At 49.9% G+C, this 12,774-nt stretch overlaps 1 protein-coding gene across 2 annotated transcripts; it reads left to right on the forward strand.

Moving 5' to 3' along the window:
• The first annotated feature begins 606 nt into the window (after positions 1-606).
• SHOX (short stature homeobox) lies at positions 607-12,414 on the forward strand. 2 transcript variants are annotated; one of them, XM_030949901.1, is made up of 6 exons: positions 607-826; positions 1,422-1,788; positions 4,913-5,121; positions 9,536-9,593; positions 9,684-9,772; positions 11,253-12,414. In XM_030949901.1, the coding sequence occupies exons 2-6, from the start codon at positions 1,515-1,517 to the stop codon at positions 11,496-11,498; spliced, it is 876 nt and encodes a 291-aa protein (XP_030805761.1). In that variant the 5' UTR covers positions 607-826; positions 1,422-1,514; the 3' UTR covers positions 11,499-12,414. The 2 variants fall into 2 exon arrangements, with proteins under 2 accessions (XP_030805761.1, XP_030805752.1); XM_030949892.1 differs by lacking the exon at positions 607-826 and having other exon boundaries at positions 1,326-1,788.
• Positions 12,415-12,774: the final 360 nt, after the last annotated feature.

The following is a 12,774-nucleotide window of genomic DNA, read 5'->3' on the forward strand; positions in this document are numbered from 1 at the left end:
TTTCAGAGCAGAGGGTGGCGTGATGATGAGCTCTGATTATCTCAAACTCGAGGCGGGGGAACGAGAAGGACGTAAAAAGCCGAACGACCAAAGACAAAATTCCTCCAAATACCGAATAACCCTTCGCGTTAAAGCCCGAGGAGAAGAGACAGAAATAAATAGCTGGGAAGTCGGCTCCGCATGGGGATCAAACGGTGCGGAGAGGCGCTGGAAATGCCGGCGCTGTTATCTGGAGACGAATTTCAGGCAGCTATTCAAGCTCACAGAATAATAATTATTCCAGGAGTACAACAAAAATAACTGCAGCCTACCAAGATCAAGGTGGGGAAAATATTGCGATTTCTATGTTAAATACAGCAGGGTATGTTTCGTTGGGGCAAAAAAAAAAAAAAAAAAAAAAAAAAAAGGTTTAATGCTGTATTTGTCGTGTACACACTGCCGTGTTAACAAATTATCCCTCTGCTGCATGCAGCAGGATAGCTCGATATCCAGAGAAACATTTTAGATTTTAATTTCCCCCTGCAGTACCTCCAGACAACATAATAACAATAAACAAGGAGACAAATCCTGCAATGTTCACATACATCTGGAGAGATTCCCTACCTATGGATACCCCACAGCCAAACAACCCACTCCACATCCTCCGAACACACCGACACGGACCTCCGAGGCACCTCGCAACTTGTTTAGCTGCAGCACACGTCCCCTTCCGTGCACCCACCCACCCACCGCCAGCCAAAACAGGCAACACTTTTAAAACAGCATTTTTGTTTCGCCGATTATTTCGACCGTTTACTTAAGAGAAATTAGCTAAATAGCAAATCAGGTAGAATTTCCAATGATTACAAAAAATGCACATCTCCGGCTTTTTATTCATTACCTTTTTATTGAACACTCATTTTCCTTTCCTCTTGACAGCGATACATTTAATTGCAGGAGCTCAGTTATTTGGTTAGCTGTGGGTCCGTTTTTATTCAGTGTTGCCACGCACAGGATGTCCTTAAAATCAATTAAGTCTTCCTCGACTCTCATTTCTGCAACCCATTTACAGAATGTAGATACCTATTTTCATGTTTTCCTCTTCCCCCCTCCCTCCCTTTTATTCCTCTCTCTCACTCTCTCCCTCTCCCTCTCTCTCTCTCTCTCTCTGTCTCCCTCTCCCCCCCTCTTTTTCGCTGTTGCCTCTTTGCCTCCCTAAATCAAGGTGCAAAGATGCCAAAGAGTGATGAAATGAAAAGAAAGCCAATTGCTGGACTGAGGTGGGGGAGATAGCTGCTCGGAGTCCGCCTGCGACTATGGAGCAGTCAGTAATTGCTGGAGACAGGGAGAGCTGGGGGTTGGGCTGAGGTAGCCATGTATAAATAGTGTGATCTCAAATTGAAAGGCATAAATAACAGCAGGAGTGATCTAACCCTATACAGCCCATCTTCTACGTGCAAAAACAGCGTGCGGAGGACGGCCACATCTCCGATTGAAAACAAGTGGATCTCTGTGGATAAGATCACCGGGCAGCCATGGAAGAACTTACGGCTTTTGTATCCAAATCTTTTGACCAGAAAAGCAAAGAGAGCAGCAGCGGCAGTGGCAGCGGCAACAAGAAGGAGACCATCACGTACAGGGAAGTTTTGGAGAGTGGGTTGGCTCGCTCTAGGGAGCTTGGAAACTCTGATTCTAACCTGCAGGACATGACCGAGAGCAGCAACCATTGCCCGGTGCATCTTTTCAAAGACCACGTAGAGAGCGACAAGGACAAACTGAAGGAGTTCAACACGGGCAGGACAGCGGAAGGTAAGAGCAGGGCTGGGAGCCCTTCGCCCCGCGCTTCTCGCCGGCAGCCCCGGTCCCCTCCGCGGCCGCCCCTGGCTCTCCGCGGCGGGGGCGTCTCGGTCACCGCGGCCCCGGTTCGGCCCGGCGGGGCGAGCGGGATCGCCTCCCGCATCCTGCTTCCCTGCGGCGGCCGCCTCCCTCCCTGCCTCCCGCGGCGGCGAGAGCACAGGCTTAGAAACACGTACTCCTGCATGCATAACGTGAGCGTAGCCGCGGAAAACAAGTCACAACTTCGGTCCTGCCCCCCCGCCAGCCCCCGTTCACATCCGAAATCGATCCGGTGCGTTAGGCGTTCTCTCGCCTAGGGGAAGGCGGCAGCGCAGCACGGCAGACGTTTTTGTCTCTATCTGTGCATTTTTGTACGAGGAAATCTTGTCCGGGAAGTTTTAATGCCTCGGGAGACCTGTTCTTCCTGCTTCCGGGCCGTCAGGATGCTGCTGCTCGTTCTGGGAGAAAGCGGGAGGTGGAGAGGGCTCTCTCTGGACATTTTGTCTTGGGTCGGTCAGCCTGCGCTACTCGGAGGCTCCGACCGGCGGGGACGAGAAGCAGGAGAGGAGCGTGGATGTGGGGCAGCTGCCCGGAGCCGGTGAGACAGAACCTCGCTGCGGCCAGAGGCACCGGCCGACTCTGGTCCCTCGGTCCCCTGCCAGTCCTCTCACCTGGGCCAGGGCAGCACGGCACCCCGCAGACCCCATCCCTTCTCTAAGCAACAACAACGACAACGACAATTTAAAAAAAATATATATTTTTAAACCAAGACAGCTAAAAATCCCGCACAGGCTCACAGGGGAAAGAGAGAATTAAAAGGACGGGGGGATTAGAAAGTTGAGAAAGTGTCTCTAGGCAAGTTAGACAGGTGGACCTGCCTGGGGAGCTACTGGCTAGCTTGGGGTAATAAAAACCGGTTAATAGGTTGGGGAACAACAACCAGCCTTTCAGCTGTTTCCTACTGTTTGATCTTGTTTAATATAACACTGGGAGATTTAATTTATAGCCCAAACTTTTATTTAATATCCTTCTCTTTTCTACTTGCTCCCCAAACAGAAGAACGAGGTACAATCCCGTATTCGGGTACCGATATTTCTGCACAAGCCAGTACCACTCAGCTTACTTATTTCCTTCTCTGGTCGAGAGATTAAAAAACGAGATTCAGTTTAAGGGAATCATTCGATGCAGGGGATGATTTTTAAAAAAATTAAAGCAGGGCATGCTTCAGGAATTAAAAATAGAATGAGAAGGAACGAAAAAAACCCCTCTACTACTCTCCCTTTTTCCCCATGAATCGAAATTCTGGCTTGTGTGTTTAGCTAATCTAATCTACGGATAGGGGCTGGGGGTGGGGATGGAAGGGAGGAGTTGGAAGGAGCTGAGATGCTTGTGACAGTTTAAATTCATGCCAGGTTTCAGTCTAATTTCAACTGATTCCGGCATGTGATTTCAGTCCCACCGATATGCTAGTTAATATTTTATACCTATCACGGACATGCTGTAGCCTCGGAAAAGAGACAGCTTTTGAACGCGCCTGATTTTCCCTAGGCATTTGCTGGGTTAGCACCCTCGTCTTTTCGTAGGGATTCCCTTTACAGGAGAAATGAGAACAAAACGCCATTAAAACTAACCAGCGAATTTCCCCATCCGGAGGCCAGACCCTTCCCAAAGTTTTATCCAGCCAGTATCAGCCCGGAGCCCGGGGGAACGATCACGGCCAGGGACAATTTTCATTTTGGAAGTGAAAACGAATGCTTCGGCTTGGGTCCGGCCTGACCTAAGCCCAGATGCAGTTCAGGACGCTTTATTACGTTTAATTAACTTACGATTTGCAGTTTATAATTCGCATTTTGTGATGCTCCTAAGTATATAGGTTAATATATGTTCATGAGCACATTTCTCTGTGTGTGTATACATACATATATATGTATATAATACCTGTGTACTTGGTGAGGGAAAAGGGAATTAATTCGGGATCATCCGCAGATGCGACTCCCCCGAAATCCACACCACCCAGGAGGGAAGGCACGACAAAGGAGGCAGTCAGAGCGGGCTCGTCCCGGGACTCCGCTGGTGCCCCGTTGGATGCGCACCCGGCGGGCGCCCCAGGCAGGCAGGGGATGCCGGGGAACCGGTTCAGCCTAAAGTGGTGTCCCTCGCTCTAGCATCCCTTCCTTTTTTCGTTAGCTGGATTTGAAAGAAGGACAGTGACTTAGGCCTCCCGACATTAGGGAAAAGGAGGAAAATTTGTATTAATAAAAACGTAGGAAATAATATGCCAAAGCAAAAGAAATCTCCCTACCCAAGACAGAAAAGGGGAACTGTTTTACCGCTGCCCCCACAGCCTCCTCTCTGCCCGGGACAAGCATTCTCAGCGGCTGCCTCTGGTCGCAAGCTCTCCACGAGCCCTGTTGCAGTCCCTGGAGGTTGGGAGGGTTCCTGCTGTTTCGGAGGGGCTGGGGGTGACCCATGGCACCGGAGCCCGCTGTCCCGCACGGGGTTTCGAGCCGCTGGCAGGTATTTTGGGGGAAAGAGGGGTGTTAAGGAGGAGAGAGACAGGCGGTCTCTGTCTCATGCCCGGGGAAAGTTTCTTTTACGAGACAAATACTATCATCGTGGCTTCACCATGACAGTGGTAGGGAGCTTCTTGCACAACCCTCTTTGTCGGAGGAGAAACCCCCTTCCCCCACCTCTTCTCACCGCCTGGAGGTATCGGGGGGCCGGCCGTTTCCCTACCACCCCTTCCCTGAACTGCCCGCACCAGCGGCTTCCTCCTAACCCTGGAAAGAAAATAAAATTATATGTATCTGTACAGTTTTTCTGACAGGGCACCAGACAGGCAAGGCAGCGCGGCTCCCTTCCTCCCCCGGCCCTGGGGCGAGCTGCCCCCAGTCCGGCGCGGAGCTTGTAGCTCAGCTCAGCCCCTCTCGCCCCTCCGGGCCCTGCCCGGGGACGTCCTGCCCCCTCCGCCAGCTGCGCCCGCAAGTTGTGCTGAGTTTGGGGACGAAGAGGGGAGGAGGGAGACCCCTGTGTGGGAGAATTTCGAAGAGGTGCGAGGGGAGGCTCAGCGTCGTTTTCTTCTTCCCCCTCCCGGCAGGGATCTACGAATGCAAAGAGAAGAGGGAAGATGTGAAGTCAGAAGATGAAGACGGACAGACCAAGCTTAAACAAAGGAGAAGCAGAACCAATTTCACACTAGAGCAGCTGAACGAGCTGGAAAGACTTTTTGATGAGACTCACTATCCGGATGCCTTCATGCGGGAGGAACTAAGCCAGAGGCTGGGACTATCTGAAGCTAGGGTTCAGGTAAGAGAAAGGCTCTGTTCCTGGAAACGTGCTCACCTCCCTCCCCAACTGCCAGCGGATCCTAGCACAGTGCCCCGTTTCATGCAGAACGGGGAGGTGAAGGCAGAGGTGGCACGTGTGATGGGAAAGCTGTTTGCAAGTCTGCTGTACCTGTCCTGCCAAACAGTTATTCTGCTCTGGGAATATCTGCCCGTGTCTAGCATTTCCTAGGAAGGCGGTTTAAAATTTCTTTTTGGTATGTGTGTGGGGTAGGGTGGTTGGGTGATGATAGTGTTGACAAGTCTCTTATAACTGAACAACCTTTTTTTTTTTTAAATTTCTTTTTCCCTCCTTGCAAACGTGCCATTTACTCCCCCTTAATCCTTATTTTCTTCCCGCTTTTTCTATGATGGGGCCATTATGGGGGGGAAAAAAAGAAAAAGGCCAGAAAACAATTGCCTGAATAAGGCTAGACAGTTTGGGTGCTGAGGGACGGGATTAGGCAGAGCCGGGGGAAAGGTGCCGGCTCTGATTCGCACAGCAAGCGTATGAATGCATGCCACCCCATCTGGTGGAGGTTCCCCGCGTCCCTCCCATCCCACTTCAGAGACAGCTAAATGCCAATTAGGCTTCGAAATCTTGAAAATAGATCCGGGTTGCTGTAGTCCTGGGGCCACCAGAGCTGTCTGTTTGGGTGGCTCCACATAGATTATTTTAAAATTTGATTTTCAGTTTGATGCAGAGGAAAAATACTCCCTCTTCCCCCAAGCCAACTAGGGAATGCTTCCACAAAACAGATGTCATATTAAAAGAAACAAAACCCCTCAACCAAACAAAAAAACCCAACATAGAAATAATTACCAAAAATCTACCTAGAAAAAATAAGGTCAACCTGTGGCTCTCTGAGCAGGCCCAGAGCAGGAGAAACCTGAAGGAAATCTGTCCTTGGATTAAAATTCTATACTTAGCCTAACAGACACAAACCAAACTAAAACTCAAGATGAAAAAGTCACCAAGGCAACCCCTCTATTGAACAACACGCCCTCACACCCTGGAGATAAGAGATGCCCATGTATATGTATATCTGCCCATAGGAGTGTGCGGGTAGCTACACAGGCATGGGTACAGCTCTGTGGGCAGAGACGGAGGCTCCATGCCCTGACCTCACTCCCGGGGCACAGCGGGAAGTGGAGAAACACGGGCCCGAGCTGGAGTGGGGAGAGGGGTCTGTTGGAGCCCCTCCTTAAGCATGGAAGGCAAGCTGACAGCACACTGCTCAGCCAGCAGTTGCCTGAGCAAGCCATTACCTCGCTTTAAACAGCTGTCTCCTGGAGGCAGATCCTGAAATAAATGGAGTACCTAAGTTGCCTTTGTTCCCCCCTTTTGGTTTTTTTTTTTTTTTTTTTTTTTTTTCTTTCAAGGTTTTAAGGTTTTATTCTCCCTTGAGCTCCTCTGATTCTCAGTAGAAACCGAGGAGGGCAAGGGATGGTGCTGGGCACACGCCTTAGGAATGGCAGCTTACAGGGAATATTGCAGGGGTTCAGAGTGCTGCTGGCCTACTTTCTCCTGGAAGATTGATCTAACCACACCATATAAATTAATGAAAAGATTAAACTTTTGCTGAAGGGGACATCAACTCTTATGTCATCTTCCCAGATCTTCTTACTTGGGCTCTGTAATATCTTTCCAAGGCCTTGATGTACTGTTTCTATAAAAATAAATTACTTGTAATTGAATTCTGCACTCTTTCTTTCAAGTACTTTATTACTGAGGAGCACCTTAACAGGATGTTCATAGTTACAGGAAAATTGGTGCTTCAAGTGCTTACAGATCTTAAAACAGCACACACAGAATAAAAAAAAAAAGCCCCCAAAAAATCAGGAGGAGATTATGACCGAGGTTAAAAAAAAATGTATTTATTAATTTATAAAAGAGGTTTGTGTGGATTAAAAAAATCCTTATACATAAAATAAGTATAAAGAGGAAAAAGAGGGAAAATGGATAATTAATTAGGAAATAAGCACAGAGTTAATATCCATCAATAAGTAGAAGCAGAAAAAAAAGAGGAAAAGGCAGAAAAGGGAAAGGTTTGTTTTTTGGTTTTTTTTTTTTTTTTTTCCTAATACTTTCAGAATTGTTCTCTAATTCCTATCTGAACCTCTTGTCCCTTGCTGTTAAAGGATATAGTTTCAATTTAGCGTGGAAATTTGCTGTAAATAAATTGAAGCTCCTATGGTAGCTAGTCCTTATTAACCTTTTATTTTTAGTGTTGTACTGGAAACTCATATCACCCAGCTGTCAGGGTTATAATTGAAAGTTATGAGACCATAGTGAGGAGCAGGCAGTAATTCAATTACAACAAATATCTTTGGGTTTATGGTGCAGGGCTAAATTAAATGTCATTATTCACTGTCTCTAATGGAAATCAAAAGGAAATCAGATTAGAGCATTTGTGAAAGAAATCACTGAGTGATCCTTAATGAAGAAATAACTGTCTAAAACAGTGTACTGTGCTTTACTTAGCATATTCATGCCTAATTGGAATTGATCGCGAATCACACCAAGCCTGATTTATTATCGCTTAATGCAGTGGCTAATTCATCACTTTTATTCCTCATAACCTTATTTTTTCGTAGCTAAAGGGAAAGGACACTTCGTTTTCCAGATTTAAATATAATTTCGGTTTGAAAGATGTTCTGATTTGCAAGAGAAGTTGTTTAAACGCTGCTTAAATTTCTTCTGACAATTTACACTGCTTTGTCGAGGCGGGGGGGCATGGGGAATACATACAAGGAGATTTCCTGCAAGGATTTACCACAGTAAAAAAAGATGTATTATTGTCGCTACAGCTCGATAATATTTTGCATGCTCATATTTAAATGTAACTGTACATGTGTATAAATCCCTAAGGGTGCAGTAAAAAGGAGAAGCGATGCATGTTGCTAATATTTGCGTGTTGCTGGTAGGGAAAAATAGGCTTGTGCTTGTGCCGCGCTGTGCTGCGCAGGGCAGCGGGGCGGCAGCCATGCCCGCTTAGCACAGGGAGGATTGAGCTGGCGACAGCCGTCAGGGACAGGAACCAGGACTGATGGGTGGGTGGGTCTGTATGTCTATCTGTCTGTCTGTCCGTCCGTCCATCCGTCCGTCGGTCGGTCTGTCCGCACCCGCTGCGCTCCGCAGTCGCCCGCTGCGCGCTTCCCCCGCAGACACCCCAGGCAGGAGAAATGGTGCGCTAAATCAGAGAAGGCCAATTCCTACTTAAGAAAATCACTGAGGTACCCGAGGTAATTAATGCCTTCGGAAGCCTTTCTTTGCACTAATTACTCCGTTGTAAATGACCATCATTAAGGCAATTGAAGAAAGCTTGAAGGGAAAATTTGATGTAGGAAGTGCAGTTAGTATTAATTAACCGTATGATCTCTTGGCAAGTGCAAGAACATCAAAGGTTGTAGGTGTTTACTTAGCCACAAGATTTTATCAGCGGTGAAAGTCAATGTTTGTCCATATTCGGTAGGTTTTGGTGTAAAGATAAGGATCCGCAAAATATTTTGGCCCGCGTTTCTGATGATGTTTTGGGGCGAGCTGTTGATCGAGCACGGCAAAAGGGGAAAAGTAATGAAAGTCTGAAATGCCCCCGGAAAAGAGGTACGGGAAGCGCAGTGGCAACTGCAAAGTTCTTCGGTTGTTTAAGTGAGAACGGCTGGAATTGGGGAAGCATTATCGGATTACAGGCGTTCCTCGGGTAGGGGCATGAGCACTTCTTTACATCCCAGCCTGCAAAAGATGCTACTCTTGTCTGGCCAGAGGTCTGCAGAAGCGGATTTTGTTTTCTTTAACATTTAGGGAACGGGGAACGATTCAGACCCTTTCGCGAAAGTTGACCGGATCTTTGTCAGAGATCATCGATTTTAAGCCTAGCTCGGGAGAGGGCCAGGAGCTCCAGTCTCTTGGGGCCAAGACCTCGGAGTCTGACCTGGCCCACGGTGGCTCTTCCCGGGCTGCTTAAGATGACTGGGAAGGGTTCGAGGGTCCCCTCCGTCCTGCGGGTGGTCTTACTGTAAGTGTCGCTCCAGACGGGTGGCAGAAAGACTGCCACTGCCTGCCCAGGGGACACGGGACCCTCCGGGACCGGTGCTGAGCGGCATGCTCCCGGTCTCTCCCTCTGCGAGAGCGCTTCCTAACTCCTGGGCTCAGCTGAGGGACCGCAGGAGCTCCCCGCGAACAGCCCCTCAGCAGCACAGAGAGGGGCTCACTCCGCCTGGCGTCGAGCTCATCCCCTCGACTGCTCCCGAGGGGAGACCTCAGCAAAGCTGTGCAGTCACTGGCCTCGCCCCTCCATCCCTAGCTCCTGAGATAGTGCTCCCTCAGTAGCTGCCTAGGCCACCTCCATTTTTTTGGTTGTTGTTTTGTTTTTGTTTGCTTTTTCTTTTCACAGGTCTGGTTCCAGAACAGGAGAGCAAAGTGCCGAAAGCAGGAAAACCAGATGCACAAAGGTGGGTTAGGGGTGCGGACCGGCCGGGGGCTAGCGGCCTCGGAGCCCCGGGGCGCTTTCGCCACTCACCCGGCCCTGTCTCTCTCCGCAGGTGTGATCCTGGGAACCGCCAGCCATTTAGACGCCTGCAGAGTAGCCCCCTATGTGAATATGGGAGCCCTGAGGATGCCTTTCCAACAGGTAGTTAGCTCCGGTTTTATTTTACTTTCCCCCAGTAAGCTCCGACCCCCATTCGTTTGCACGGGAGGAAGCCGGACACGTTTACAAGTGCCATTTATATAGAAGTTGGCACGTATTAAAAACAGGCTGTAAAACTTCGCGAAGGAGCCCCCGCCCGGCTTTCGGGAGCTCAGCGCTGCTCGGGACGGAGCGGGAGGTCCCGCGGCCCCGGGAGGCGCCGGCGGGGCTCGGGGCCCTCCGCCGCCGTGCCATGGGCTGGCACAGGGCCCCGGGGCCGCCCGCAGACCGGACCGGCCTCCGGTGGCCGCAGCGCCTCCCCCGGGCGGGTCGGGCCCGGCGGGGTCCGGACGAGCCCGCCCGCCCTCTGCGGGCCGGCCCGGCTCGGTCCGAGCAGCCCGGGGGGCTTGGGCTCCTCCTGGCGCCGGAGAGCGCGGCGGGGGCGGCTCCTCCGCCCGCTGGGCCAAACCGGGAGGGGGAAACGCTATGCGGACCCTTGGCTGTAGCTGCCCTCCTCATTCCCGGGCGGGCAGTTGAGACCTGTCCTTTTCCGATGGATGCGACCACCCCGGAGGTGGGGAGCCTGCTCCCAAATGCTCTGCCACCCTGATGGCCGGCCAGGACAGGGGCAGTGGCGGAACGCAGACATCGACGCCACTGCGGGGCCCGGGTCCGTGCCCCAGCGAGGCGCAGCCACCCGGGGAAAGCCGCTGGGGAAAACCGGGACGAGGGCGATGAAATTCCATTCCCGCTTCTAGCCGGTTGTAACTCTTCCTCCCTCGGTATTTTCTTTTTCTTTCTTTTTTTTTTTTTTTTTCTTTTTTTTTTTTTTTTTTTTTTTTTTTTTTTTTTTGTCAATTAATCGGGGAATTGATTTTTTTCCAGCCCAAAGGGACCCTCCACCACCTTCTCCATCTCGGAGACACGTGGAGCTGACAGATTAATTGTATTGATTTTTAAAAGACATATTTGGACCAAAATAATTAAATACATAAATAAACTCTCCCCCACTCCTCACCGAACCTACCCGAAGCTGAAATCTCTCAGTCAACCCAATGTGTTTGTGTAGGTCTAGAAAGCTCCAAAGCAAACACTAGCCGGGTATAGCAGGGACCCACGGCCAAGAGTTTTTAGCAAGGTATAAATAAACATCCCTGGAAAAAAAAAAAAAAGAAAAAAGAAAAGAAGAAAAAAATTAGCTATTTAGCACTTGTTGGCGCCCGTGCCTTGGGTCTTATTTATTTATTTATTTATTTGTTTATTTATTTATTTATTTAAAGCCACCAGGAGGAGGGTTAAGCGCGTCTCTGTGCCCTCGGTTGAGCGAGGAGCGGAGGTTTGCCGCCCCGATTGCGGGGGAGACTCCGCTCACAAGTTGGTCTCCCGGGCAGGGTCGGGGCTGGGGACGCGTGTCCCGGGGTGGCCTGGGGATCTGTGTGTCCCTGGCCCGGGGCTGACGCCGTGTCTCTGCCCCGCCGCCCAGGTCCAGGCGCAGCTGCAGCTGGAGGGCGTGGCCCACGCGCACCCGCACCTGCACCCGCACCTGGCGGCCCACGCGCCCTACCTGATGTTCCCGCCGCCGCCCTTCGGGCTGCCCATCGCCTCCCTGGCGGAGTCCGCCTCCGCCGCCGCCGTGGTGGCCGCCGCCGCCAAGAGCAACAGCAAGAACTCCAGCATCGCCGACCTGCGGCTGAAGGCCCGGAAGCACGCCGAGGCCCTGGGGCTCTGACACGCTTGCCCCGAGCCCCCCATCACACCCCGCCCCGGGTGCCCGCGGCGGGCGGGCGTGTGACCCGCACGGACCGCCGCTCTGCCCCTCCGCTCCTCCTCATCCTCCTCCCCCCTGGCTGCAGGGCGAGCAGCGAGCGCTTCCGGCCGCCCTGCCGCCGTATCTCTTTTTTGGTTTATTTTATTTTTTTGTTTTGTTTTTATTTCTTTCCCCTTCCCCGAGGTCTGCGAGCGCCGCTTCGCTGGCCCGGCCGGCCCCAGGGACTCGGCGGCCGGGAGGTGCCGCGTGGCGCTGTGGGGACGCTCCGCCCGCCGCGGGGCCTCGGACACAACACACGCCAGCAGCAAACACGCACCCGCCAGTCAGAGACTCCTCGGAGGACAAAGTAGGTGGGAGGAAAGAGAAAAGAGAGTTAAAAAAAATCACAAAAAGAGGAAAAAAAAAAAAAAAAAGGAAACGATCTCTAAATTATGTTAATCTGTGAACATTGGGGACACTTTGGATTTTTGACCCTGGCAAAAGTGATCGCTCCGGCATAACGTCATCTGCTGCTGTCAGTTTTGCTACCTTGTGCATGTGTCAAACTAAACACGTTTTGAAGATCAGAAATATATTAGAACAAAACTAAACAAAACAAATAGTAATAATAATAAATAATAAATCCTTGGGGCTGGTCTCCATTAAAGATGACATTTCTTTGTTGCCAACAGTATTATTTCACTGCCATGAATCTCTTCCATCACTGAGGAGCTGCTGCTGCTGCAGAACTGGTTTGAATTTAAATGTGGAATTTCAGATCTGAGGCAAGGCAGAGTTTTATTTTCCTTCTTTTCTTTCCTAAAAAAAAAAAGAGCAGCAATAACAAAAAAGTGTGTCTCAAATGGCTTTGTCCTTTGAAAGGAGAAAAAAAAAGAGACTAGAATTTACTAATTGTTAGCGATAACTTGAAAGATGGGAACACTCAGAAATGCACCTGTTTGCCAGAATTATGTGAACTCAAAGAGATGTATTGTGCCATAGAAACAGGTCAGTTTTTCATTTTTTCCCCTCAAATGCCTAGATCTTTGAATCAGAATCTCACTGTTTTACAGGACGTAGAAATAATGAATTATACAACAAAGATGGACATATGGTTTTAAGGCATAATACTGATGCAGCATTAATTTTAGTGAAATGCAATTAAGTGCAGTAAAGTGCAATACTGTAAATATTATAGATTAAAAAAAATAGCCGTTCTTATTCCGTTATTAACCAATTCTGCAAGATCCATAACTTA

This window comes from Camarhynchus parvulus, chromosome 1 (genome assembly GCF_901933205.1).
Source record: "Camarhynchus parvulus chromosome 1, STF_HiC, whole genome shotgun sequence".
Lineage (NCBI taxonomy): Eukaryota > Metazoa > Chordata > Aves > Passeriformes > Thraupidae > Camarhynchus > Camarhynchus parvulus.